The 25,418-nt window shown below is 46.8% G+C and overlaps 2 protein-coding genes across 3 annotated transcripts in view; one reads left to right on the top strand and one right to left on the bottom strand.

Moving 5' to 3' along the window:
• Positions 1–379: 379 nt before the first annotated feature.
• Positions 380–25,418, bottom strand: part of LOC137166158 (fatty-acid amide hydrolase 1-like) — a 28,257-nt gene continuing 3,218 nt past the window's right edge. Inside the window, exons 2-15 of one of the 2 annotated variants that reach the window (XM_067567795.1) lie at positions 22,307–22,420; positions 20,085–20,228; positions 18,857–18,990; positions 18,144–18,350; positions 16,200–16,240; positions 14,764–14,888; positions 13,216–13,341; positions 11,813–11,910; positions 11,067–11,166; positions 8,878–8,918; positions 5,612–5,651; positions 3,783–3,891; positions 1,798–1,921; positions 380–1,674 (exon numbers count right to left, since the gene is read on the bottom strand). In XM_067567795.1, coding sequence (XP_067423896.1) covers positions 1,590–1,674; positions 1,798–1,921; positions 3,783–3,891; positions 5,612–5,651; positions 8,878–8,918; positions 11,067–11,166; positions 11,813–11,910; positions 13,216–13,341; positions 14,764–14,888; positions 16,200–16,240; positions 18,144–18,350; positions 18,857–18,990; positions 20,085–20,228; positions 22,307–22,420 — 1,488 coding nt within the window. In that variant the 3' untranslated portion in view covers positions 380–1,589. Of the gene's footprint in view, positions 1,675–1,775; positions 1,922–3,782; positions 3,892–5,611; positions 5,652–8,877; positions 8,919–11,066; positions 11,167–11,812; positions 11,911–13,215; positions 13,342–14,763; positions 14,889–16,199; positions 16,241–18,143; positions 18,351–18,856; positions 18,991–20,084; positions 20,229–22,306; positions 22,421–25,418 lie in introns of both variants that reach the window. The other variant, XM_067567794.1, reaches the window with a different exon arrangement.
• The window catches only part of LOC137166156 (vitamin D3 hydroxylase-associated protein-like), a 43,736-nt gene continuing 25,638 nt past the window's right edge, over positions 7,321–25,418 (top strand). The window contains exon 1 of the mRNA XM_067567791.1: positions 7,321–8,727. Coding sequence (XP_067423892.1) covers positions 8,636–8,727 — 92 coding nt within the window. The 5' untranslated portion in view covers positions 7,321–8,635. The remainder of the gene's footprint in view (positions 8,728–25,418) is intronic.

The following is a 25,418-nucleotide window of genomic DNA, read 5'->3' as shown; positions in this document are numbered from 1 at the left end:
CCTCCTATACCTGCTACATATTTTAGTAATATTTTGGCAGTCTTACAATCTTGCAGTATCAGCACTTTCCTGTGCCAATTTCAGTTAACTTGAGTGACCCCTTATACTTCTGTTCACTCGGCTTTTTCCATTTAGGCCTTAGCCTGTTTTACAGGCTTTAAGCTCTCACTTCTTACTACAGCTCCAACACCAGGAGGCAGTCAGCCGTCAGGGGTCCTTGGCTTGCAAATTTCAGGAACCTCGATGGAGTTCCAGGTCAAATTCACTCCCTGGATTGCAGGCCCTTGGGGGAAGCAAGACTGCTGGGAGTCACATGCTGCTTGCAATCCCTGCTCTGTAGGTAGGGGAAGACAGGTCAAGCTATGCAATAATTCAACCCCTCTTCTGAATGGCCACCCCAGAGCCCTGACCAGTCTTTACAATCACCCTCCCCGGGGGAGATTCCTTCCAGGGACCCGGTGTGCACGGCAGCACATCAGATAGGGAGTAAGAGTTCAATTCTCAGTTCTGCCACACACTCTGTCTTCGCTGCGGTGTTAGTTAGTGCAGGTGATGGGCACCTGGATCTGAGCACCCAGGTGAGCCTCGCCTGGGTGCAAGAGCCAGCCTACTTGCATTCCTATGTCCTCCCCAGTGCCGCACTCCCTCCGGTGTGTCGCTGGGACTTCAGGTGTCACATCCCAGGGTTTTTTGTGCTGCACTGAGCTGAGCTGCTCTCTGGTTCCTTTCCAGCAAACTGTGGGAGAACTTGTCTGTCCTTCTGGGCACGCAGGGGTAATAGTGGGAAGGCAAGGGAGGGGCTTTCAGCACCGGAGTGATGTGGTCTGCATCCTCACCATGAGTAAGCTGCAGCAGCTAGCCTGGGCGTGATGTACCATATGCAGGTGCGAGGGCTTTGTGTGTGGACAGGAAGGGGGGTTAAGGGCAATGCCTGAGTAAGAGTTAACTCTGTAGTGAAGACAGATCCTAAATGGCCTGGAGCAAGTTACAAACAGCTCCGTGCTTCAGTTTCTCTCTCTAATATGGGGAAAACAATCACACGAGCGTGGTGTGAGCCTTATGCCTGGGTCTACGCTTAAAAATCAGATCAACCTAGCTCTGTCCCTCAGGGCTGTGAAACGTTTTGCCCCCCGTCGCCATAGTTGGGTTGAGCTAACCCCCAGGATAGCCGCGGCTAGGTCGACGCCTCTCGGAGAGGTGGATCAACTACAGGCGTGGAACGACCCCCTCCGTCGACGCAGGCAGCTGCAGCGCCGCCGCTGTTGCAAAGAGACATGGCCTTAGTGAGCTAAAAGACTATGGAAGTGCAACACGTTGTATTACGTCAGTGCTGTAGCAAAGCCTCACCGCCGGCCGGGCACGGCACGCCTCCCCCCTCCCCCAGCCTGGAAAGGGCTGGACACACACAAAGCACCATCAAGTTATTTAATTACACCAAGGTTGTGCCAGTCACATCAATGGCTGATGCAGACGGCTGGCTGGAGGAGACGAGTAAGATCATAACGTGGCCGTGTTCTGTCCTGCCCCTCGTACTGCACCCGTCGGTCAAAGGTTTCTTTGCTTCTTTTGGGTCAGCGTCTCCACCTCCTTCATGAACCGAAGGCACAGCTCCTCCTGCCACGGCAGAGCCACGCACTGCACTGCCACGGGCAGCCCCACCCCTCCACGGATAGCCTGCCATGAAAGACACAGAGAGGGGAAGCGACTTAGGCCCCCAGTCAACGGGGAGGCCGCTGACGGCAATACAAGCCTCCCGAGAAAGGTGAGCTACTAACCTGTGCAAAGAGCTTGTCCCACCTATCGTTATAGTGGCCTCTGTGGTTCTTCAGCTCCTCCTCATCCTCTTCTGTCACCGTAGTGACAGGCACGACCCCGGCGGGAAAGTCCAAGTAGTTGTACAAAATAGTGTAACTCGCTGCCACTATGAGAGAGAGAGAGGCCTGGCATTCAGGTTACCAATCTATAGCCATTTCCAAGGGCAGACCCTCCTTTTCTTTGGGGCACAATACCACGAGCAAAGGTTTTCCATTGGTGATCGACTTCCTTTGTGACGGAGCAGTCACGCTTGTAGCAGAGTAAAGAGTTAAAGCTAGACAAATGGTCAGGCCTAAGCCACAGGGAACAGAGTCATGGCACGGGCAAACCTGGTTTCTCTCTCTTCCTTTCCTCCCTTCCTGGCCATCTGCGCAGGGAATAAGGCTAATGAAATAACTCTCCTTCTGCGCAAGGCCATTGGTGGGAAGAGCATTATCATCTTTCCCTCCCTTGCATAGTGGGTATTTTAAAGATAATAGGTTTCAAGGTAACGTGCCTGCGCTCTGTATGGTAATTCCGTAAATAACAAACAGAGGCGGGTATAATTGTTTTCATTATATAGTGTTAATATTCATTTTATAGTTGTTAACATAACCAAATAAGGGTCTATGGGGAGTTGCTGGAAACGTATACCTTTACATACTGTTACGGATAAAAGGATTGTAAAGTAACCAACCCCCTTGTGGCTCACTCATGGCGTCGAGGAGGAACGAGCAGGCAATAAAGGGTAACCGTCGACCCAATCCACCTCTGGGTCTCCCTGTTCTTTTTCTCTAACAACGCTGTAAACTTAGGGAAGATTTCACTGCTGACTCTTCACATGCAGCATGATAGGAACATTGGACAATAAAAGGCCTGACAACCCCTCTACGTCCGTCTTCTCTTGTGAAGTTCGCTGCATCCAAGAATACCTCTTTTCCAGCAGACGTTTCTCAAATGCCTGCCAGCTACCCTACTCTATTCAGGGATTTATCCCATGCCCATCACCATGGTATCTGTTCCCCAGGCTATTCCCTGCATAGACTATGCCACTTCCTGCAAGAACCACAGTATTGTGAAAACATCAGGCTGTGTTGGGGAGGATATTTTCCAAACCACCAGAGGTACAATTTTCAAAAGTGTGCAAGTGAATGAGGAGCCTTCATGCCATTTTCAGAAGTGACTTAGGCCCAGATCTGCCAGTTATTTAGGTGCCTATCTCCCTTTGAAGTCAATGGGACTTTGGCCCACACCCTCAAAGGTATTTGGGGGCCTATGTGGCTGCGTCTCATGGACTTTCAGCAAGACTTGGTCTCTAAAGTCATTTTTTAAAATGGGATGTAGGTCCTTTTGAAAATTTTATCCTGCATCCTTTGGTCTGGGTCCTGTGGCTGTGGTCTGATTTACTGGTAGACAAGTGTACTCAAAATCAGAGAATCCTACAAAGAAACCACTGCAGTGAGACTCCATTAAATGCTCCAGCATTAATTCTTGGACACTGAACCATTGTCGAAAGCAATTTTTAACAATAAGTCCTCCTGAATTGGTATCAAAACCAGTTGAGTTACCAGCTTAGAAAAGACAAATCCACTCTACATGGATTCATTCACGCTTTCCAAAACGATAATTAAGATAATATGGTCCAATCTTCATTAGAACTAAACCCATATTCAGCAACCGTTCAGCTTCCTAGCATTGGCAGGGCTTTCCAGAGAAGCAATCTCTTGGTGCTCGGACATACCCCAATGCATGGCTTCTCAGCCTGGGGGTCATGACCACTCTGGTCTCTCCATGTTGCTAAATGTCCTCCTTGGGTCCTAGATAGATCTGAGTTAGAAGGACAGGAGCTCCTGGAGGTAGGCTAAACTCCAGCCATTTCAGAGTGGACTGCAAGGGCTATTAAAGAGAGTAAGAACTGACGAGTCAGAGTTCCTTGAACAACACGAAGTTGAGATGTGCCAGACTCTAGGAGTTCCCAAGAATCGTACCTGAGAGCTTCCCAGGAAATCCAATCGGAAAAGCAGGGCCCAAAACCGGACCCAGCACCACATCCAGATCCAGTTTCCTCCATTCGGCGATGAACTCTTGGCAATACTCCTAAGGAGCAAAAACACACGTGGAGTTCAGCTTCAGTAAGATCATAAAAACGATCCCTGCCAAGAATATTTCTTAAAATAATAAGCTCCAGCCAGATCCAATCCCTGCTGAAGTCCATGAACAAAACAAAACCCTTCCCACTGACTTCAATGGTCCCTGGGTCAGGCTCCTCGTTAGCCGTGTCTTCAGTTGGACTCCACCATTAAGCAACGTTTTAAGTGTTCTTGGCAGTGGGAGGTTGCCGGGACATCTCCCCTCCTGACAAGCCCCCAGCCATTACAATTTCAGAACAGCAAAGAGTTTTCCATTCTTTCTTCAAATAATAACATAATACATAATAACTAAGGGCACTTAGCACCTTTCAACTGCTGATCTCAAAGGGTTTTCCAGCAGTGGGGGAACACAGCTATCCCTGCAAAACTGAGGCACGCAGCAATCATTGCTGCAAGCCAATGGAAAGGTTGGCACTAGAACCCGGATCCCCTGCCAGGCCTGTCCCCTTCCCTCCCACAGGAGAATTGCTGAAGGTAAAACACAGCCTGTGACTTAACACTACCACGTGTGTTCACAGGGCTGGCTGGAAAACAATCCTTCTGTTTTGTGAAACATTTTGAGGTTGCAGAATTTGGTTTCATTGTGCATCTCTCTCTCTGGCCCAAGAAATATTATTTAGTGGATCAGCTCCAAAAGAAGAGACAGAGACTCTATAGCCTGGACTCAGGAATTCAAGTCCCTGCTTCAGATCATGAAAAACAGACGTCAGTGAGAAACTGCAGAGCTGGAACTCGTATGCAAACTTGACACAATCAAACTGGGTCTGAACAGGGACTTGGAACGGTTATCTCATTACAGGAAGTAATTGTCACTGTTCACACATTCTCACCTTCTAATCAACGGTTGTGAATAGGCCTCATCTACTCTAACTGAATGGACTTTGCTAACACCTACCCTCCCCATTGTTGTTCCTTACTCTTGGATGTATATATACACCCCCTATCTGATTTCTGTTTCTTGCATCTGATGAAGTGGGTTGCAGCCCACGAAAGCTTATGCCTGCAGAAATTAAATTTGTTAGTCTTTAAGGTGCTATAGGACTCTCGTTGTTTTTGCTGTATACAGACTAACACGGCTACCCCTCTGGAACTGATTATATATGGACTTTCAAATCATTTTTATGTATCTGATTGCTTTAATCCTTTAACATTTCTCTTATAGTTTCTTTCTTTTTATAATAAACCTTCAGTTTTAGTTACTAAAGGATTGGCTGGCAGCGTCGTATTTTGGGTAAGATCTAAACTTATTTTGATCTGGTACTGGGGCTGACCCTTTGGGGTCAGGAGAGATCTTTTCGGTAAAGAGCACAGAGTTTAAATAACTGATCTCTTTACTGGACTTAGTGGCTGATTGGGAGCCGGGGACTGAAATACAGTAAAGGGGGCTGTGTGTATTTGTATATTGGCTTCTTGATAACCGGTGTGGGGAATCAGAAGCAGTTTATGGCTGGTTGGGAAGTCTGACTTCAGTGTCACCCACCAGTGTTGGGAGAATCTGTTCTCCTTTTACAGCCTGCCCTGACCTTGGCATTTTCAGGTGGCTGCCCTAGGCACGGACGGGTCACACAAGTAACTGGTAGCCTTTCTACTGACTTCAGTGAACACTGAATCAGGTCCAACCAAGAAGGATTAAAAAGAGGTACCAACTGCTCCAAAAGGTGCTTTACCTCAATCTCACAATGAAGTTTCCAGAGTTCTTTAACTGACCTAAAAATATCAGAAAGAAAAATCAAAACAATGAAACCCAATTGCAAGAGACAGTTAACAAGAAGCGGCTTTTGCACCCCACAATCACCGACCTTTTCTCCTCACCTTTGCAACAATTGCCACTAAAGCGGCTCAAAGAGAGATGCCGTGCGGCCACCGGGGGGAATGAAAGTCTCCACTGCAGAGCATTGGCTTTCCCACAACCACACAAGGCAGGTAAGTGTCATCATTTAAACTGCTTCTTCATGTAAGTGTGCAATTAAGAAAGTGGGGGAATGATTAAAGCTTAACCGAGGTTGGCTGCAGACATGGGGTGAAATCCAAGGCAATGGGAGCTTTGCCATCGACTTCCGTGAGGCTAGAATTTCACCCATTCTATATTACAGAAAAGGGTCCCAGGAATGGGCCTTGTCAGGACAGTCGGGCTATAGCAAGGCCAGTCAAGGGGAGGCACTGTCAGAGACAGCTGGCACAATCAGGACAATGGCTTGGTGATACCTGAAAGATGGTTTCTCCATCACTGACCATTTTTCAATCGAGCTGAGTTGTTTATCTAAAAGATCTCCTGTAGGAATTATTTTGGAGATGTTCTATGGCCTGTGTTATACACCTGCTTGGAAGGATTCGATTTTTAAGCATAAATGTTGGTAAATGTCGATTTCACTGAACACATGAGAACAGAGGAAAAATTTCCACAGACAATTGAAATTTACAGACAGGTGAAGTCTGAAAAATGCTGCTTGAGAACTTATTAGAGTTTAATTTAAGGCTATTTACTTTGTATATTTAGATGCGTGATCTTGACAATTTGTATTTTATCGGTTACGAAGCTTTAACTTTTTACATCTCAATGTCTACGCTTATTAAATAATTATTGTCTGACCCCTATAATTTCCTGCAACTGTGAACATTTAAAATGGATACAACAAACAGATAATATCAATCAATGTCTTAAAGATTTTTTTTAAATCAAAATTATAAGAATAATTGAATCCTGCCAAGCCTCGTTATACAGAAGATCAGACTAGATGGTTCCCTCTGACTTTGGAATCTCTGAGCAGATGCAGAGTGGAGGAACCTGGGCGTACTTGGCTGCCCTGCTGCCCCTCTCAGCGGTTATACTGCACTCAAACATAGTATGACTGACTTTGTGATCTAATAGTTTAAAATGTCACTGATCCCTATTACTGGCCCGAACCTGGGAAATGCTGAGCACCCTCTGTTGGTGTGGAGGATACCTGGACAGCGCTTTGTAGACTGGGCTTATTCCTTCCACAGGGCATTGTCCATTTCAGGGCAGACACTGGGTGAGATCCTCACCCTGCTCTGGTCCCTTCGCACTACATAAAAGGGCTGGAGCAGCGTAAAGGGTCCCTAAAAGTCCTGGTTCCACTCTCCTAGTGCAGGCACTGTAGAATACAGCCATAAGGCTGCCCCACAAGCCCTGGGTTAGGAGCAAGCTAGGGGAGCCAGGGACCCGAGGAAAGGAAGGGTGTGTCAGGGGCAGGGCCCATAGGGCAGAGATTCAGGGGCTGGGACCCATAGGACAGCCCGGGAAGGTTAGAACATAAAAACAGCCATCTTTGGTCTGACCAATGGTCCATCTAGTCCTCCAACAGTGGCCAATGCCAGACGCTTCAGAGGGAGTGAGGAGAGCAGGGCAATTACCAAGTGATCCACCACCTGTCATCCAGTCCCAGCTTCTAGTAATCAGAGGCTAAGGACACCCAGAGCATGGGGTTGTGTCCCTGCCCATCTTGGCTGATAACCATCAATGGACCTATCCTCCACGAACTGATCTATGTCTCTTCTGAACCCACTTAGATCCCCTGGCAGTGAGTTCCACAAGTTGCCTGTGCATTGTGTGAAGAAATACTTCCTTCTGTTTCTTCTAACCCTGCTGCCTATTAATTTCATCAGTTGACCCCGGTTCTCGTGTTATATGCAGGGGTAAATAACACTTCCCTATTTGCTTTCTCCACACCATTCATGATTTTATAGATCTCTATCATATCCCCTCCGTAGTTGTTTCTTTTCTAAGCAGAACAGTCCTGGTTTTTTACTCTCTCCTCCTATGGAAGCTGTTCCATCCCCTTTATCCTTTTTGTTGCCCTTCTCTAAACCTTTTCCAATTCTAATCTCTCTGTGAGTTGGGAGCAACTAGAACGCAGCCAGGTGTGGGTGTGCCGTGGATTTAGATTGTGGCATTATAGTATTTATTGGCTTATTGTCTATCCCGCCCCTACTGGCTCCTAACACTCTGCTAGCCGCTGTTGCTATTGACAACACCCTGAGGGCTGTCTGATTTACCTCAGGGACCCTCAGCAGCCCAGAATCTGCCTCAGCTCCCTTTTCCCCCAGCCTAGGAGTTCTTCGAGGCACAGCACAGAATTCCATCCAATGACTTGAATGGGGTCCAGGGCTCTCTAGTACAAACACCACTATCATGGCGAGGAAAGCACATTCTCGGTTAATCTCCACTTACTACACAGGCAAGGGGCCTTTTTAAACTCCAGGCACTGAACTTTTTTCAGTGACGCCCCAAATTCACCGAACCAGTCCCACCCCGCAGGCCAAACTCTTCACATATTATTCAGAGGTAAGGTTATGAAAAGGGAACTGGCTGATGCATGCTTTTAAATAACAAAGAAACAAATTTTTTTTAAAATGACCAGGTTGTGCCACTCTGAAAATCAACGGGGCTACGCACTACTGCGCATGAGCAAGAGCGGCAGAATCTTGCCTTCAAAGGCATAAAAAGCAAGGAAGAGTGGAGATCCGAACAGACTTTGGACAAAATTTGGTCCAACCCATTATTGTGTCCCTATCTCATAGCATGATGGGTATACGTTAAATGCCTGAGACAGACTGATTTACAATGTGTTTCCTAACAGGGAAGCAAGGTGCAGTGGTCCCATATCAGAGATACACTATCAAGCACCTCATCATGGTATTAGTGTAATTCATACACCATCGAACCTCACATGGATCTGAGCCTGGGAGTGCTGTTGGAATGGTTAAGGTCTTCATGTCACCCTGAGAAAGTGAGTGCATATAGTGGTAGCTGCTTTCCTGGGTGAGTATTCTTTAATTTGTATTTTTAATCACAAGCCTGCCTTTCAGTTCTTAGGCATAATATTATGGTGTTAATTTTTAAACTCAAAACAGTAAAAAACCAGAAATGTAGATTGAAGCCCTCAGATTATTTGTTCACTCAGTAATTTACCTCTCTTTCATGTTTCTCATGGCGTTTGCTAATCTAGGCACCTAGAAGGGGAAAGAAAGCACACATGAAATACAGGGTTTTGTTTGTTTAAAGATTCATCTGAGCTGTTAGATGTATCTGGCTACAACAAATGTAAGTTTGGGAAATTAACGATGCAGTGGGCATATGAAATGGTTTGAGCAGGGGACGGGGAGTCAGGAACCTAGGTTCCAGTCCCAACTCAGGAAAACAGTGTAATCTGGTGCTTAGAGGAGGGGACGTGGGGATTAGGACTACTGGAATCATTTCTTGGGTGCGTGACCTTGAACAGGTCACCTCCAAAATGAGGATACCACCACTTCATTGCTCTCACTTTGTCTGCCACGGTCATTTGGAGTGTATACTCCTTAGGGCAGGAGCAATCTCTTAGTTTCATCTACACTCGAGATGGAGGTGTGATTTCCAGCTCAAATTTAAATATACCCTTACTGTACATACGTACAGCGCCTAGCACGATACAACTAATCAACCGACAGACTTGTGACTAAGCCCAGGTTTTGACCCAAGTCCTCACAAAGCTGGACTGAGTTTTGCTTTTGTACTGAAACCCCACATTGCATGAATTTAATCCCATTTTACAGAGAATAAACAGAGCTCGGGGAATAATATTTCTGAGTAGTTCAGTCAATTATTTCCCCCCCAATCAAGTGACAACCGATGTACCTGTGAGAACTCTGGTGCATTATTAAGCCATCTCTGTAGATGGGTGAATATAATTTGTGCAGTAAATTACCTGTAATCCCCACCCATTCCTGTCTACCAGCAAATCATTCACCTCCCTATTTGACCAGCTCGAACGGCGAATGATTCGCTTGGCTCTAGTTGAAGATCATGGCTAAGTGGAAGAAATTGCCTCTCCCTGCTTGGAAGAGAGGCAAGTCCCACACCATAACCCTTTGCTCACTCATGGTGCACCTACGCTACAGCCGGGAGGTGCAGTCCCAGCGTAGGCAGATGTACATGCGCTGGCTTTGATGGAGCTAGTGTGTTAGAGACAGCAGTGAGAGGCTGCAGGTGTCCGCTCGGGCTAGCCATCTCAGAACGGACCTAGGGACTCAGATGGGATTTTACTTGGGCGCTTATCCCAAGCTGTCGGCTGAGCCGCCACAGCCGCACTGCTACTTCTAGCGCGTTGGCTTGGTCAAAGCTCGCGTACATACGCCCACCTGAGCTGGGAAGTGCATTGCCGCGCAGCAGCGTGGATAAACCCTGTGTGGACTGGATGGGCCCATGATTCTTGAGGAGTGAGAAGGGGGTCCCATCCAGGCAAGGTCAGTCCGACGCTGATCCGGTGACTGCCGGCTGAGCCAAATCACCGGGGGGTTAGTGACGTGGACATCTCTCTGCTCCGGCCCTAGCGCAGCTGGACCTCATTTCAGAAGGCATTCCAGACTGGACCTGCCCACCTACAGATCGTTGCTATTTTTCTCCCCCAGTGCATATTGCCTGTCGTCTTTGGGGCAGAAATGGTGTCTTCCTAGGTCAATGGTAAGCCCCTGGGCATATTGTGGATGCTGCTGGAATACAGATAAAGAAGAATCATCTCAATATAAAGAGGAGAGGTTTACCGAGTGGCCTAGGAAAACTAGCTGAACAAATACGTACAGCAGGTGGCGGCCCAGAGGGGGTTGGCGAGATGAGCTGGCGCAGCTGAGGGGAGTGGCTTGGATGGGCACGGAGCAAAGGTCAAAGGAAGCAGCGCTCAATGGGAGAAGCCTTCGTACAGCAGTGAACGGAAAACGGCTGATTAACGACAAACGTTTCTATCCTAGGTGCTTATCTGGCCCCAGGACTGTCGTACCAGAGCATCTCGCAATCTTTAACGTTTTTCTTCTCCGATAGGGCATGCTGGCATCCCCACTGAATAGCTGCTGTGAGCAGGGGGTTGGACTAGATACCTCCTGAGGTCCCTTCCAATTCTATGAACTGAGGCCCAGAGAGGTTACGGGACTTACCCAAAGTCACACAGGGAATTGAACCCAGTTCTCTCTCTTAAGTGGCGAATAATTTATACCCCCTTTAAGCCCTTTTTACACTGGCAGAGTGGCGTCAATGGGTCTCAGTGCCACTGACAGTCAGGCCCTCAGTGCTCAAGTTAGTCACCAGCTGTTCAATAAATTCTAAGTAAGTTGGCAATGAATGAATCCTACTATTGGCTTGACGATCCAGGACAAGAGGGTTCTAAGCCAGCTTGGTGCTTTACACAACAGAAGAAGTTCTTTAATGTTGGGATCTTCTCGCTCCCCTTTGCTGAAAGAGAACAATGCACTCAGTTTATTAGCCTTTAAGTAGTTCAGCTCTCATACCATCAGCTCCCGGGCGTGGCACAGTAAAGGACTGTATTTCTGACGACTCTGAAATACTCCATTGAGTTCTCCTGAAAGCAGTACTTCTAATATTCCTGAACAGATCAGTCAACCTAAGATTCAGCTCAAATTTATGTTCTTAAGCTGACAACACCACTCGTATCAGTGGGTGTCAGCAACCCTCAATATCCAGCAGATCTGCTTTTCTGTCTAGCTATTTCTCCCCCGTGTCCCATCACTATAGTATCTGAGCACCTCCCAATCATTCATGATTTTATCCTCACAATAGCCATGAGAGACAGGAAAGAATTATCCCTCATTTACAAATGGGAGACTGAGGCATAGATAGGTTAAGTGACTTGTCCAAGGTCACACACAGATTGTGGCAAAGCATTGACCCCAGGTCTTCAGAGTTCCAGTCCAGTGCCTTACCCGATAGTTTGTCCTTCTCCCCTCTGTCATTTGGCCAATAGACCCTCCTTTGTTCCCATCTGTATCTTTTAATGAGAGCCATATGCACAATCTTTACTTCCTGTGTTTCTACAAATACAGATGCACATGAAAACAGTTGCTCAAGAGACAACACTTACAAGTGGTTCAAAAAGGTGGAGCACCCGTCTGCAAAGAGTCCTCTTACGGAAAGATCAAATACAAGATGCTCAATACGACTGGGTTTGAAAGGCACCAGCTAAAAGGAACAAATGACAGTGGGGAAAGAGTCACTCTATGCAATACAGCAAGTGGTACAGAGCTGGGATGGGGGAATGGTGAAGGGCTCCTGAAGCTGCCCATTAGCATAATTCACTCACACACGCTGATGGCACTAGGGTTCACCACAGGGAATGATTAGCAGAGCCCCAATTTCATGGGCCACTGAGTTTTAAACTTAAAAACGTCGATTTCATCGAGCAGTAATTGACTATTCAAACCCCAGAATAGCCAATCCTGATGTTCCAGCCCCCAACACCTAAAAAAACCCCTGTAGAACAAAGGAAGTGGCTCTTTCTGAAGCCAGTCACCGGGCAATGGTCAGCACGAATCTGCTTTGAGCACTTGAGTACATAGTGATGGAACAGCTGTGCCAGCTTCCATCCGCAGACAGTTTGGCCCAATACAAAGCAGATCTGCTGCCAGCAACTGCTCTGTTCCCCCCTGTATACAGACCCTGCTCCAAATCATGATGGAAAGCTGGTAAGAAACAGAGACTTGATTTCTTACACGATTAAATCTGCAGCGCTCAAAAGGGATCTTCCCGAACAATGAGGACCTCTAGGAATTTCATCGGATGCTAAAGAAATTACTCTTAAAATCTTACAGAATTTAATGGAGAAAGGTCCTCTCTGTGGGTTTTTTTGAACCTTTCTATGCAATTCTATTCCAGGGATATCATTTTCTATGAAATTCTATAAGATGGTTTTAATGGTATTATTTTCTATTAAATGTAATAGGACCCTTTCATAAGGGACGAGGGGAGAATTTTAAACAAAATTACTTAAATGTTGCATTTCTCAATTAAAAAAAAAAAAAGATGCACAAATTACTAGACAAATGACAATTTATTTCTTGCAGAAAATGTCATGGAGGCTGCTTTAGGAATGGCTATATATTGGAGCCCAAGGAGACGTCCTGGCCCCATTAAGTCAATGGGAATTTTGCCATGGACTTAAATAGGGCCAGGGCTTGACGGTAAGACTTTATAGCAGCCCTACTTCGTGCTCTTTGGGTGGAAAGCTGACTGAGACATGAAAGAAGTGGGGACGGTGGATATGTACGTTGACAACAGTTAGGTAGTTGATGTGCCAATAATCTCTCACTGTTTCCTTGTGCTACCCCATCTGTATCTTGTCTTAGAGTTAGACCGTAAGTGCTTCGTGGCAGGAACTCTCTTTTTGTTCTGTGTTTGTACAGTGCCTAACACATTAGGGACATGGTCCATGACTACGGCTCGTAGGCACCACCGCAATACAAATACATGTATTATTGTTATAAGTACCGTGTGGCCTGCGTTTTCCAGAAGCTGCTTGGTTTCCAACACAGCACGTCTCATGGAAGGACCCGGCATTGTAAAGGAATCAGAGTCATAATATCCTATGCGGAGGGGCCGTGAGCTGGAGAACACCTGGAAAAAAGGGTTTAAGGGAAGGTTGGTGGTGGTGGTGGTGGTAGGAACTAAAGCTTTTACTTTCACAGTTAAGCTGTGGAACTCTTTGCCAGGAGATGAGGTGAAGGCCAAAACTATAACAAAGTTCCAAAAAGAACTAGAAAAGTTTCTGGAGGCTAGGTCGATCGATGGCTATTAGCCAGGATGGGCAGGGATGCAACCCCTTGCTCTGAGTAGCCTGAGCCTCAGTTTGCCAGAAGCTGGGAGAGGACAACAAGGGATGGATCACTCGACGATTGCCTGTTCTGGCCATTCCCTCTGAAGCACCTGGCACTGGCCACTGTTGGAAGACAGGATGCTGGGCTAGATGGATCATTGGTCTGACCCAGCATGGCCGTTATGTACCAAAAGTGAGTCACATCTAATGCTTTAAAGCCCAGGAACATGCCCAGTGGGATTGATTTAATAAGGGTCAGACTTGCAAGTCCCCCGGAGCCAGCACTCACGTCCCCCCCACCCATATCATACTGATGGGTACAGATCCTAGAAACGTCGGGCTGGAAGGGACCTTGAGAACTCAACAAATCCAGCCCCCTACTCTGCAGCAGGACCAGGTAAACCTGGCCCATCCCTGACAGGTATTTGCCCAACCTGATCTCTAAAACCTCCCCTGATGGGGATTCCACAACCTCCTTGGGAAGCCTGTTCCAGAGCTTAACTACCCCTCAGAGTTGGAAAGCTTTTCCTAATATCTAACCTAAATCTCCCTTGTTGCAGATTAATCACATTACCTCTTGTCTTGACTTCAGTGGACATGGAGAACAATTGATCACCGTCCTCATTATAACAGCCCTTAGCCTATTTGAAGCCTGTTATTGGTCCCCCCTCAGTCTTCTTTTCTCAAGACTAAACATGCCCCTTTTTTAACCTTTCCTCACAGGTCAGGTTTCCTGAAGTGTGGGGCCTGGAACTGGACACGGCACTCCAGCTGAGGCCTCACCAGGGCCAAGTAGAGCTTGGCCCTGGTGAGGTCTCAGCACCAAAGACTTAAGCAAAGCCAGATAACTCTCATTCAAACGTGCGTGAACTATGAAGTTCATTCAAAGGACGGTCTTGCAGATAAAGCCAAAGACTTGGAGAACCAGGGTCTGCTTCTGACACGGCCACCAATTGTGCAGCATGCCCAGAGCAAGTCATTCCCTCACCGCTTGCCTCAGTTTCCCCACTGGTAAAATGGAGTGTGTACTATATTATCCTCACAGAAGGGAAGGAAGTTGGGGAGGCTTAATTTGTTCATGGTTATAAAGTGCTTCGAGATCCCCAAGCAGAATGCAAGTGACTACCTTTGAAAATAGAGCACTAGCAAAGGATAATGAGCTGTTCAACAGTGGGACTCTCTTACACATTTCTCCTCCTTCAGAGACCTGTCTGGTTCTTTACCTCTTCATTGAAGGGCACGGGCGGCACAGTGGGGTCCAGGTGGAACATGTCTTCACACAGGAGCGCTCTCATGCACAAAGCCAGGCTGTCCACGTCCCTTGCCATTGGCCCTATCCCAACTACAGCTGGAACAAAATAATTGGAGAGAACGTTCATACAACCAAAGAGAAGGACCTTGCGGGTATCTTCAGGGGGCATAGATTACATAGGAATTGCCATACAGAATTAGATCAGGGGTTCTCCTAGTCCAGGATCCTGTCTCTAACAGTGGCCAGTTCCAGCTGCATCTGAGGAAGGTGCAAGAAACCCTGCAGCAGGCAATGATGGGATAATCTGTCCCCAGGGAAAGTTTCCTCCTGACCCCGATAGTCAGAGGTTGACTTATGCTCTGAAGCATGAGAGCTGATATCCCTGCCACAGCTTTTTCCCATCCCCCAATTCTTACTATAACAATTCCGGATGGTCTCATTCACCATATAAATGTAGAAGGAATCCAGGTATCTCTGATATGTTTCATTTCTAATCAAGAAAATTGCCAAACTGGGTTGAGTTTTGTTGGTGGGTTTCTCTTAGGGCTTAACAAGAACCCCCACAGCCCTGTCAGATGTGGAGATCCTCAGGCTGCTGCCGGCACTAGATCAGAGGCAGGGAACTCTGCACAATTACAGGGAGAGTTGGTTTAAGGTCTGGCCTATGCCTCTTCCATACTCCAGCAAGACGGGCAATGCTCCACAGTTCAGCCGTGGAATGGGACATGAGAACTGGTGCTCAGTAGGACAGCTGAGGGGTTAGGGAAGAACCAGCAATCTCAGGAAACCTTCAGATGTTTTTATGGCTGGCCCTTGTGAATAGATGAGGAATCGGGATCTGTCCTCCATTAAGAACAGACACTAGCTAGACCAGGCGGTGGCTGAAAACTCAGCATTTTCATCTGGCAGAACCAGCCACGAAGCTGAAAAAACAGCAGAGCACTGTTTATCCAGATGGGCCACGTGCTCCCTTCACCACCAAAGTGCAGAATGCAAAATCAGAGAGTCCAAGCAGAGGTACATCTTCACCAGCCACTTGTCCTGCAGGCAGGTCTCTCACTATCTAGGCATTATCTACCCCCCATTATCATACTAGTCCAGGGTCTACAGCTTTCTGTGACCTTCCGCACCCCACCTCCCATGCAAGAGCAACGGATTACGTGCCTCTGGCTGTGTTACTGGACAGGCTCCTGAAGTTCCCGTGTCTAGCAAACCCAGCCTCTTGACCTGAATACAACCCAGCTCATCTCCAGAGAACATCTCAGGGTGGGTTTCTCTCACTCTAGCTAGGTTCTGTTCCAAAGGCACAATGCTTCCCTTCGCAGCTCCCCATCCATGTGTATCTCATTTAAGAGGACCAAAAACTAAAGAAAGAGATTCCCCAATAATCAAAAGACAAAGTCCTACCTGATTTCTGCCCAGGAATACTAGCGACCACTCCTTTCTTGCTGTGGGGAGAAAATAAAGACAAACGACAGAGAGGATTGGTTTTAATACGTGTGGGCGATATCATGCACTGTGGAGAACAAGGATTGATTCTCTGCCACATTCCTGTGAATTACTCTTTCTTGATAGGAGCGGGAACCCAACTGCACTTGAAAACAACTAGAAGTTCCTGAGGTAAAGGAATCGGGTCTATTCTGGAAGGATTTGCTTTCTTTCTTCCCATTTTCACTTGGTAGTGAATGCTAGGGCCACGTTTACGGAGGATTCCATTAGCCCATGGTCCCGGTCTTTCAAAGCATTCATGCTTTGGGTTGAAATTTCGCACAGTGAATTCTTTGCCTAAAGGAGAATTTGCAGACCTGGACATAGGAAACCTGGGTTCTGCTACTGGCTTGCTGGGTGACTGGGAGCAAGCCACTTCCCCACTCGGTGCCTCAGTTTCCCCATCTGTAAAATGGGGATAATGATGCTGACCTTCAGTAAAGTGCTTGGAGAACCACTGATAGATATTGTTAATTAGGTATCTGTCTCCCATTAAAATCAGCGTTGAGCACCTAATGCCCTTAAGATCCTTTGGAAATCCCAGCCTCTCTCTCTTTAGAGGAGGGCTACACATGAGGTGGAAGGAACTGCATTGTAAGAGTCCTTCTCGTGGGTTTTGCTTTTGGGGTGAAAGGGGGAGTTTACTGACTTGCGAAAAACTTGTCTGTCAAATGCCAACATAGAATTGTAGAAATGTAGGGCTGGAAAGGACCTTGAAAGTTCATCAAGTCCAGCCACCTGCACCAAGGCAGGACCAAGTAAACCTAATCCATTCCTGACAGAGGTTTGTCCAAACTGCTCTGAAAAACCTCCACTGATGGGAATCCCACAAGCTCCTTGGAAGCCTGTTCCGTAGTTTAACTACCCTTGTCATTGGAAAGTTTCTCCTAATAACTAACCTAAATCTCCCTTGCTGCAGATGAAGCCCATTACTTCTTGTCCTGCCTTCAGGGGACATGGAGAACATTTGATCCCTCTCCTCTTTATAACGGCCCTTCATGTCTTTGAAGACTGTTCCCTGGTGTCCCCCCCCCCGGTCATGTTTTCTCAAGATTAAACATGCCCAGTTTTTTTAACCTTTCCTTGTAGGTCAGGTTTTCTAAACCCTTTAATACTATTGCATGATCATAGAATCATAGAATATTAGAGTTGGAAGGGACCTCAGGGGGTCATCTAGTCCAACCCCCTGCTCAAAGCAGGACTAACCTCAGCTATATCATCCCAACCAGGACTTTGTCAAGCCTCAGCTTAAAAACCTCTAAGGATGGAGATTCCACCACCTCCCTAGGTAACCTATTCCAGTGCTTCACCACCCTCCTAGTGAAAAACTTTTTCCTAATGTCCAACTTAGACCTCCCGCCCTGCAACTTGAGACCGTTGCTCCTTGTTCTGTCATCTGCCACCACCGAGAACAGCCTAGCCCCATCCTCCCTGGAACCCCCTTTCAGGTAGTTAAAGGCTGCTATCAAATCCCCCCTCACTCTTCTCTTTTGCAGACTAAACAAGCCCAGTTCCCTCAGCCTCTCCTCATAAGTCCTGTGCTCCAGCCCCCTAATCATTTTTGTTGCCCTCCGCTGCACTCTCTCCAACTTGTCCACATCTTTTTTGTAGTGGGGGGCCCAAAACTGGACACAATATTCTAAATGCGGCTTCACCAATGCCGAATAGAGGGGAATAATCATTACAGTGAAGTTCTTACACAGTGTCATATACTTTAGACACATAATAGGGGCAAAATCCTGGTCCCCAGGAAGTCAATGGCAAAACACCCACTGACTTCAGTGGGTCAGGATTCCACCCCGGAATGGTCTTCACTGAAGTGCGAGCTACTACCAGACCGCAAGACCCAGCCATACACAGCACCTGAGTCTGCCCCCAGTGGATTTGAGCGTACAGATCCCACAGAAGGCAGCTGGAATACGGAGGCTCCCTCCTACATCTGTCCCAATGCCCAGGATGGATCCTCCGCTGCTAATAAGCGCCCCTTCTCCTCCAGAGGAGCCGCCAGGCGTTTTAGTGTGGTCGAGAGGGTTCACTGTCTGGCCGAAGATTAAATTACTGCAGTCATAGCTAAAAGAGATCAGAAGAGAAAGAACATCAAGTACACACTTAAAGCTTGATCCAATTTGCACTGAAATCAATGGCAGTCTTTCCAACTACTTCAATAGGCTTTGCGTCAGCTTAGATTTCCCACCCCTTTAGCTAAATACACTCATGAAAAACATACATTGTAATTAACATGACCTTTTCCAGTTAAGTTTATAGATGATAGATAGTCGGGTGGGGGAAAAAGATGGGGAAATTATTCAATATTTAAAAAATCCACTTCTTTGTAGAAATGTAAATTAATTTGGTTTTTGAACAGCTCTAAAGTGTTTTAAAAATGTAGGAGAAAATTGGGAGGGGTCATTAAGTTTAGCCCTGGCCCCCCATTTTTCATTCAAATTAGAAATGTCAACATTTTTTCATTGACATTTCCACCAGCTTTAGTTATCTATAATCGTTCCTGGAAATCAACAGAAGATGACACGCTAGGGCAACAAAAATGGGTTAGTTCACATAAAATGACTCGTTACCTTAACAGGGACTGAGGAACGTTGGTTTTTACAAAGGGAATCGCCCCCTGTCTCTTTAACACTTGCACCACCACGCTGTCTTCAGCGGCAGGCTTTTTGAGACGCTTCACAAGCCCCAGGGTGGAGTCGTGACCCTGAAAAAAAAAATAAAAGGAAGAGAGATGGTAGATTCACACTTCCCAATGGAGGACTGCAATTTTCTCACGATTAAGCAGCAATGTTTGGCACAGTTTACTTTATGAAGCTATCTATGTATTTGCGCATGTCTGAATGCAGAACAGCATGTTTATTCATGTGTACACACACACACACATTTTAGAAGAGTATTTCAAACTGGCTTGGATAGACCGATGGCCATGCAGAATGACGCCTGGCTGACGCCCAAGAAAAAAAAGAGTGTGTGTCAACAGGAGAGTATCTAGTCACAAGGAGCGATATTAGCATCTGCTCACAGCTAAGTCTGGAAGGATCAAATTTTTTTAATCGGTAAATTTCGGTCATGCTGATTTCGCTGTATACCACACAAGCTGACCAAAAATATTTCCAACAATAACAACTGAAATTTACAGATAGGCAAAGTAAAAAAAAAAAAATCCTGAAAACTTAAGAGTTTGATTTAAGGATATTTACAATGTGTATTTCGACATGTGATGTTGACAATCTGTATTTAAATGCTTTAATTTCTTGAATCTCAACATCTACTATCATTAAATAATTGCTGTCTGACCCACGCATTGTTTGATCCCCTTGCAACTGTGAAAATTTAAAATAGAAAAACAATGCTTAAAACCCATCATTCTGCACAACTGTGAACATTTAATTTGATAAAAATAAAAAATGCTTGACAAAGAAACATTGACATGAGCCATCAAAATGTTAAACCAATAAAGATGTAATTCTGCCAAGCCTACTCACAGCTAAATACGTTCCTAATATTGCTTTCGCGTGCAAGCAATTTGTGCAAGCTGTGTTGCAATTGTTAATCAGAGGGAGACGATTTCTCTATCAAGAGGTGGCTTCTGTTATGGAAATGTTTGTGAGCACTTGCCTTAACCCATCCAGCCATTAACTGACTGGATATGCCTGGCTCAGAGGCTGCTACTGATATTACAGAGCATGAACCTATAGACAGTTGAAGAGACTGCGAACAAGAAAGCGTTTCGCTCACAACGTTCCATTACACTTATGACTCTGCACCTCTCAGGCCATTAGGTGACATCTGCTGTACCTGACAGTTAATGGAATCCTTTATGCTGACTGGGACCCCATACAGCAAGCCTTTCTTCTCCTGCCTTTTCATTTGCTGCAGCTGGGACTCGGACTCCTGGAGGTAATCGGTGACACAGTTGACTTCGTTGGTCACCTGAAGGGCCTTTGGAAAGCAGACAAAGCTAGTGAGTGAGACAGTCACGCCGCATTGACGCCAGCTGAAGATCTGGTACAGAACAGCACTGAAATGTATTTGGATAAGCTTCTGGGACTATACCTAAAAATAACGTACTGATGGTTAACTATTTTATTTTTTTAAAATAAAGGGAATTCCAAAGTTTACTAGCCCGTTCACATCGACGCTCCTTGTCCTCCATCATCATGGCAGAGGGAATGAAAAATTCGATGTTTTATTTGTCCATGTAGCCAGGAAGTGTGGCCTCCCTCGGAGATTGACGCCAAGGGAGAGCCAACCCCCCCGCCTCCCCGGGGATTGGAACCCGGGCGTACAGCACCTGACCGGAAGCAGGTAGGCGGAGCTAGGCCTATAAAAGCCAGGCCTGCCTGCTCAGTCAGAGCCCAGCGGCTGAGGGAGGACGCCTCTCCCTTGGTGCCTGAGCCTACAGCCACACCCGACCGCTACCCGGAGGAGAGGCAGCCGGAGATAACCACGGCGTGGGGCCCTGAGGATCTGGAGGAGCTGCCTGAACCGGATGAGCCAGAGGAGACCCCTAGACCCTACAACCCGGAGGAGAGGCTGCCAGAGCTGCCTACTGCCTGGAGCCCCAAGGACTTGGAGGAGCTACCCGAGCTGCCAACCCCCAGTGAGGCAGAACGGACACATGGACTCTGGGGCCTAGAGGAACTGCCCTCCGCAGATGACCCCGAACAGTTCCCGGACCGGCCGTCAAGCGACGAGGAATCCGGGTACGGCTCAGGAGAGCAGGCACTCTAGGGGAGCTGACTACGGTCCTGCTGCGCTTGCTTGGAGTCAGCGTGTTTCAGCCGGCCCCGCTGACCCCTTGACAGGACACCGGCCTGGGACGCAGTGGAGATGGGAGGACCTGCGTCCCCCTCCCCCCTTCTTACCCCGACCTAGGGGTGAACGCCCCATGAGGGCCAGAGCCTGTTCCCTGCTGCCTGCCACGCCCTGCTGAAGGGCCCAGTGAGGACTAGCTACTCGCCCTGCTGAGGGCTAGAGACTGCTGCCCTTCTGCCTCTCCTGCCCTGCTGAAGGGCTGGGCTTTGGACCATTTCCTCACCCCTCTGGGGCTAGAGATTGCTTCCCCTCCCCACTGTCTGCCTGCCCTGCTGGAGAGCTAGGCCATAGATGGTTTACTCGCCTTGCCAAGGGCTGGAGACTGCTCCCCGCTGCCTGCCCGCCCGGCTAAGGGCCGGGCCATAGACTGTTTGTTCGCCCTGTTGAAGGGCTAGAGACTATTAATCCCAAGGAGCGACCTAAACCCAAGGCTCGCCCTACGAAGGGCCAGAGGCGGCCCCTTTAACTGGGACTCTCTGAGGGATGTAGGTGCCGGGAGGTGTTTCCTCCCTGGGAGATTGACACCGAGGGAGAGCCACCGGCACCGCTCCCTACAGGGGATCTTCTACAGTCCATTAAAAAAAAAAAAATGTTGTTCCCCTGGTCAAATGGATGCATTGATTTTTGCAAGGCTGGAACCCACCGTACAATCCACGCAGGCAGATGGCATGCCAGTGCGGGGCCTCATTGATTTCACTGCCACACAAACAGCAACTCACACAGGGGCAAAACTGGGGCTTTCTTGTTCTTTATTTCCCTTAGCCTGAGTTGCAAAATACTCCACAGCAGTTCCCCTAGCTGGGGGCGGAGCAGAACTTTGAAACTGTTAGCAAATCCTGCTTTTTCATGACTCAGATTGTGATGTGGCTAAGAATACACACTTGCAGAATATTAGCTTGCTTCATAAGCTCTCTTGGGACACAGATGCACTTTTCATTAAAGTGCATGTACAGCACGGTGGGACTCTGTTCAGGGTCTCTAGACACTACCACAATAATAGCTTCTCTTTGTAGTCATCTTGAATTACGAGTCATTCTGAGCATTCACTTTGTTTCGCCATAAACTGTTTGGAAAGGCTGGAGCATTCAGCCCCAACCGTATAGTCTGTTTGCACTGAGCAATGCCCTCTTTTCAGATCTCCAAGCACAAAGTCACACCCAGTCTGACTAGCAACAAGCCTTGTAAATAGGTGCATTCCTCACCTTGTCCAGGTAGGCATAGAAGACGCAGTCTGGAGAAAGAGAACCATCCCTGAGTTTCTCAGAGAGCTCTGCCAAGGAGAGAGAGAGGATGTGGTCTGCTTCTACATCAGGAGTCTGAGGGAGGAATTAAACATGGACTCACACATCTACACTTGACGTGCTTGTTCAGGGTCAGTTTCAGCTGCTGTGCTCTCAAACAGCTACTGCAGTCTGCCCCAGGGGGCTCTATTTTGGCAGCAGATGCAGCAGTCCCTGTGTATAATCGGTGTTAAAGTTGAATAACGCCCCCGGATCTTAAAGGCACATAGTTAAGGTTGCAGAACAGCTGTGACTCTCCGGTTTTCATATGCTCGTAACTTTTCAAAACCAGCCCCCACTGGGCCGACATGCCTCATGCTTGCCGACTTTTAAAAATTCTGAACAAACTCATCTCTGCTGGGTTTGGATGATGGAAGGGACAAAACTAGCACAATTTCCTGCCCAGTATTTAAAAAAAAAAAAAAAAACCCACAAAACCCAACACTTTTTTTTTTTTTTTTTTTTAAAGTCTTGCTACACAAAAAAGGAAGGGACAGTGAAACTTGACATCGACACAGGCCCAGTTCTCCATCTGGTGGAATGGGGAGGGTGACTCCAGGCAGTGTAAGGGTCAAAAGGCAGGATTGAGGCCATGCTACTTGGACTGAAGGAAGTGGACTTGAAAGTCACTTCTGGGGTAGCCATGGGAAGGTGAGAGCACTAAACGGCTCCCAGGTCTCTCTCCAGGATCATGAGGAACTCTCAAGGACTATGTACAAAAGCAAATAAAACCAGAAGCGCCTTAAACCCTTTCATCCCAACAAATCTGTTTTATTTTAGTCCAGACCATCCTGCTTTCCCCAGCCCCTCCTTTAGCTTTCCAACCTCCTCCAGAAACAAACTCAGAGCTCAGACTTGCAGGGGGCTGAGCACCTCCGTCCTGGGCCCAGCAAAGCACTTCAAACACGTACTCACAACCTCAAAGTTCAGAAATCCCAGCTGAAGCGTATAGGTTTAATCACCTGCCTAAGTGCAAGACTGGATCAGGGACGGCCTACTCAGCCGCCTGCAGGATTGAGCATTTGGCTCAAACATTGATGCCTGTAGGTTAGTTTACAAACATGCACAAGTGGGTTTATGAGATCAGGGCACTACGTGGCTCTGGAACTCATCCACACTTACCTTCTCTAGGATCTGATTCCACAGGTTTGTTACCCTGTGGTACAAGTTACACAGAAGAATCCTGTTCATCTGAAAATGAGAACCGGGTGTGAAGCAACCCCCAGATCTGCACACACCAGACTTTTGAAGAAATGCATTTGGGCCCATGTGCAATGAAAACCCCCTATTCTGCCTTGCCGTATATCACTAGCTCTGAAATCTGAATCGATCCAAATCCCATTTCTCTAAATGAGTGCTGCATCCCAAATATTATCCAGATAATAATAAAAAGACTTAACTCTCACACAGCACTCTTCATCAGTAAATCCCAGAGAGCTTTACAAAGGAGGTCAGAATCATTGTCCCCATTTTACAGATGGGGAAACTGAGGCAAATAGCAGCAAAGTGACTGGTGCAAGATCATCCAGCAGGCCAGTGGCAAAGCGAGGAAGAAAACCTAGGTCTCCTGACTCTTGGTCCACAACTCTATCTCCTAGACCACACAGCCTTCTTAAATAGCTGGGGTCTACTACACCTGATGAACTTTACTACATGCATTTATTTCTGCATCCATTCACCTGAGTGAAATACACTAACGACTGCAGTCCAGTGAGTCCCTGGCCCTGGTGCTTTCTCATCACAGAGTTAAAGTGGGCAGAAGTGATTCAAGATGTGGCTCCAGTTGTGATGCCACCTTTGAGCCTTTAGGAGATTAAAAGAACCGGACTAAATCTGCTCTCTACCATTTTATAACGCTGCTGCACAAGACACAACAGATTTCTCTGTGCCTGGGGGCAGGGCCCAACCATAATTTTTTCAGGCCCAGTACAAACTTGTAACACGGGCCCCCTCCCACACACACACCACAATCCCTCATCCTAGACATACAATCTCACGAGCCATGAAAAAAGTTTGAATTCTGAAATTAGTTACAGAGTCTACATTTCTGAAAAAGGCCCCCTCCCTCTTTGCTATTTTTGTTTAACATAACACCCAGCCAGAAAGTCCTACAAATTTGGTGACTATTTTGTAACTTTTTGGTCATTATAAAGGTATTATATCCTGTCAATGTCTTGATTATTTTATTCTAATTGACCAATGTGACTGCAAACATTTTATAATTAGGCCAATTAACTTTAAAGCTTTATTCTTCTGGCCTTTTTCATTGCAAAATCATGAAGTAGCCCCCCAAAGTCAATTTCTCTTGCAAGTTCACACTCAATAGACAAGATAGCTAGGTGGCTTAACTGTTCTTGCCCCATTGTAGAACGCCTGCAGTTTTTGATGAGTGCTAGCTTGCTGAAATTTCTTTCAGCTTCTGCCAGTCACTTCTGCAAAAAATCCGCAGGGCTATGCACACTTCACTGAAAATCAGTTGCAGTTGTTTTCTGTAAATCTCATTTAATGAGATACGAACAACCCCTACTTATTCTTTTCCAAACGTAGACTTAAAGATTTTTTTCAGATGCAACATTTCACAAAGAAAATTCTCAGAAAGATCTGTAGGATACCTGTGAAGTAGCCACTTAGAAGCTTCTTCCAGTTCCCCAGGCTCTAGTGTCACATATTTTGGAACTGAACCGAATGTCAAACAAATGTTATGGGTTGCTTTGAATCTGTGCTCTCCTTCACAGATGACATTGTCGGAAGTTGCATCGAAAACATTCCTTCTGAATAAAGACTCTGGTTCATTTTCAGAGATGGTAGAACATGATTCCTCAGGCTCAGATGTCTCATCATGAAATCTTTTCCGTTTCATTCCTCTCTTCTTTGGCAATTGTGCCAAAATTCCCATGCCTTCTTCTACAAGACATGCTTCCTGTAGAATTTTGGGCCACTGATCTCTAAGTTGTTTTATTTCTTCAGTAATCTCAGCAATGAGAGCTACCTCTGATTCAAGAGAGATTCCTCTGGCTTGTACAATCTTGTTTCT

The sequence above is a fragment of the Emydura macquarii genome, unplaced genomic scaffold, assembly GCF_026122565.2.
Source record: "Emydura macquarii macquarii isolate MOO-44397 ecotype Brisbane River unplaced genomic scaffold, CSIRO-AGI_Emac_v2 contig_2805, whole genome shotgun sequence".
In the NCBI taxonomy this organism is placed as follows: Eukaryota; Metazoa; Chordata; order Testudines; family Chelidae; genus Emydura; species Emydura macquarii.
This window is presented reverse-complemented; position numbering and strand designations above follow the sequence as displayed.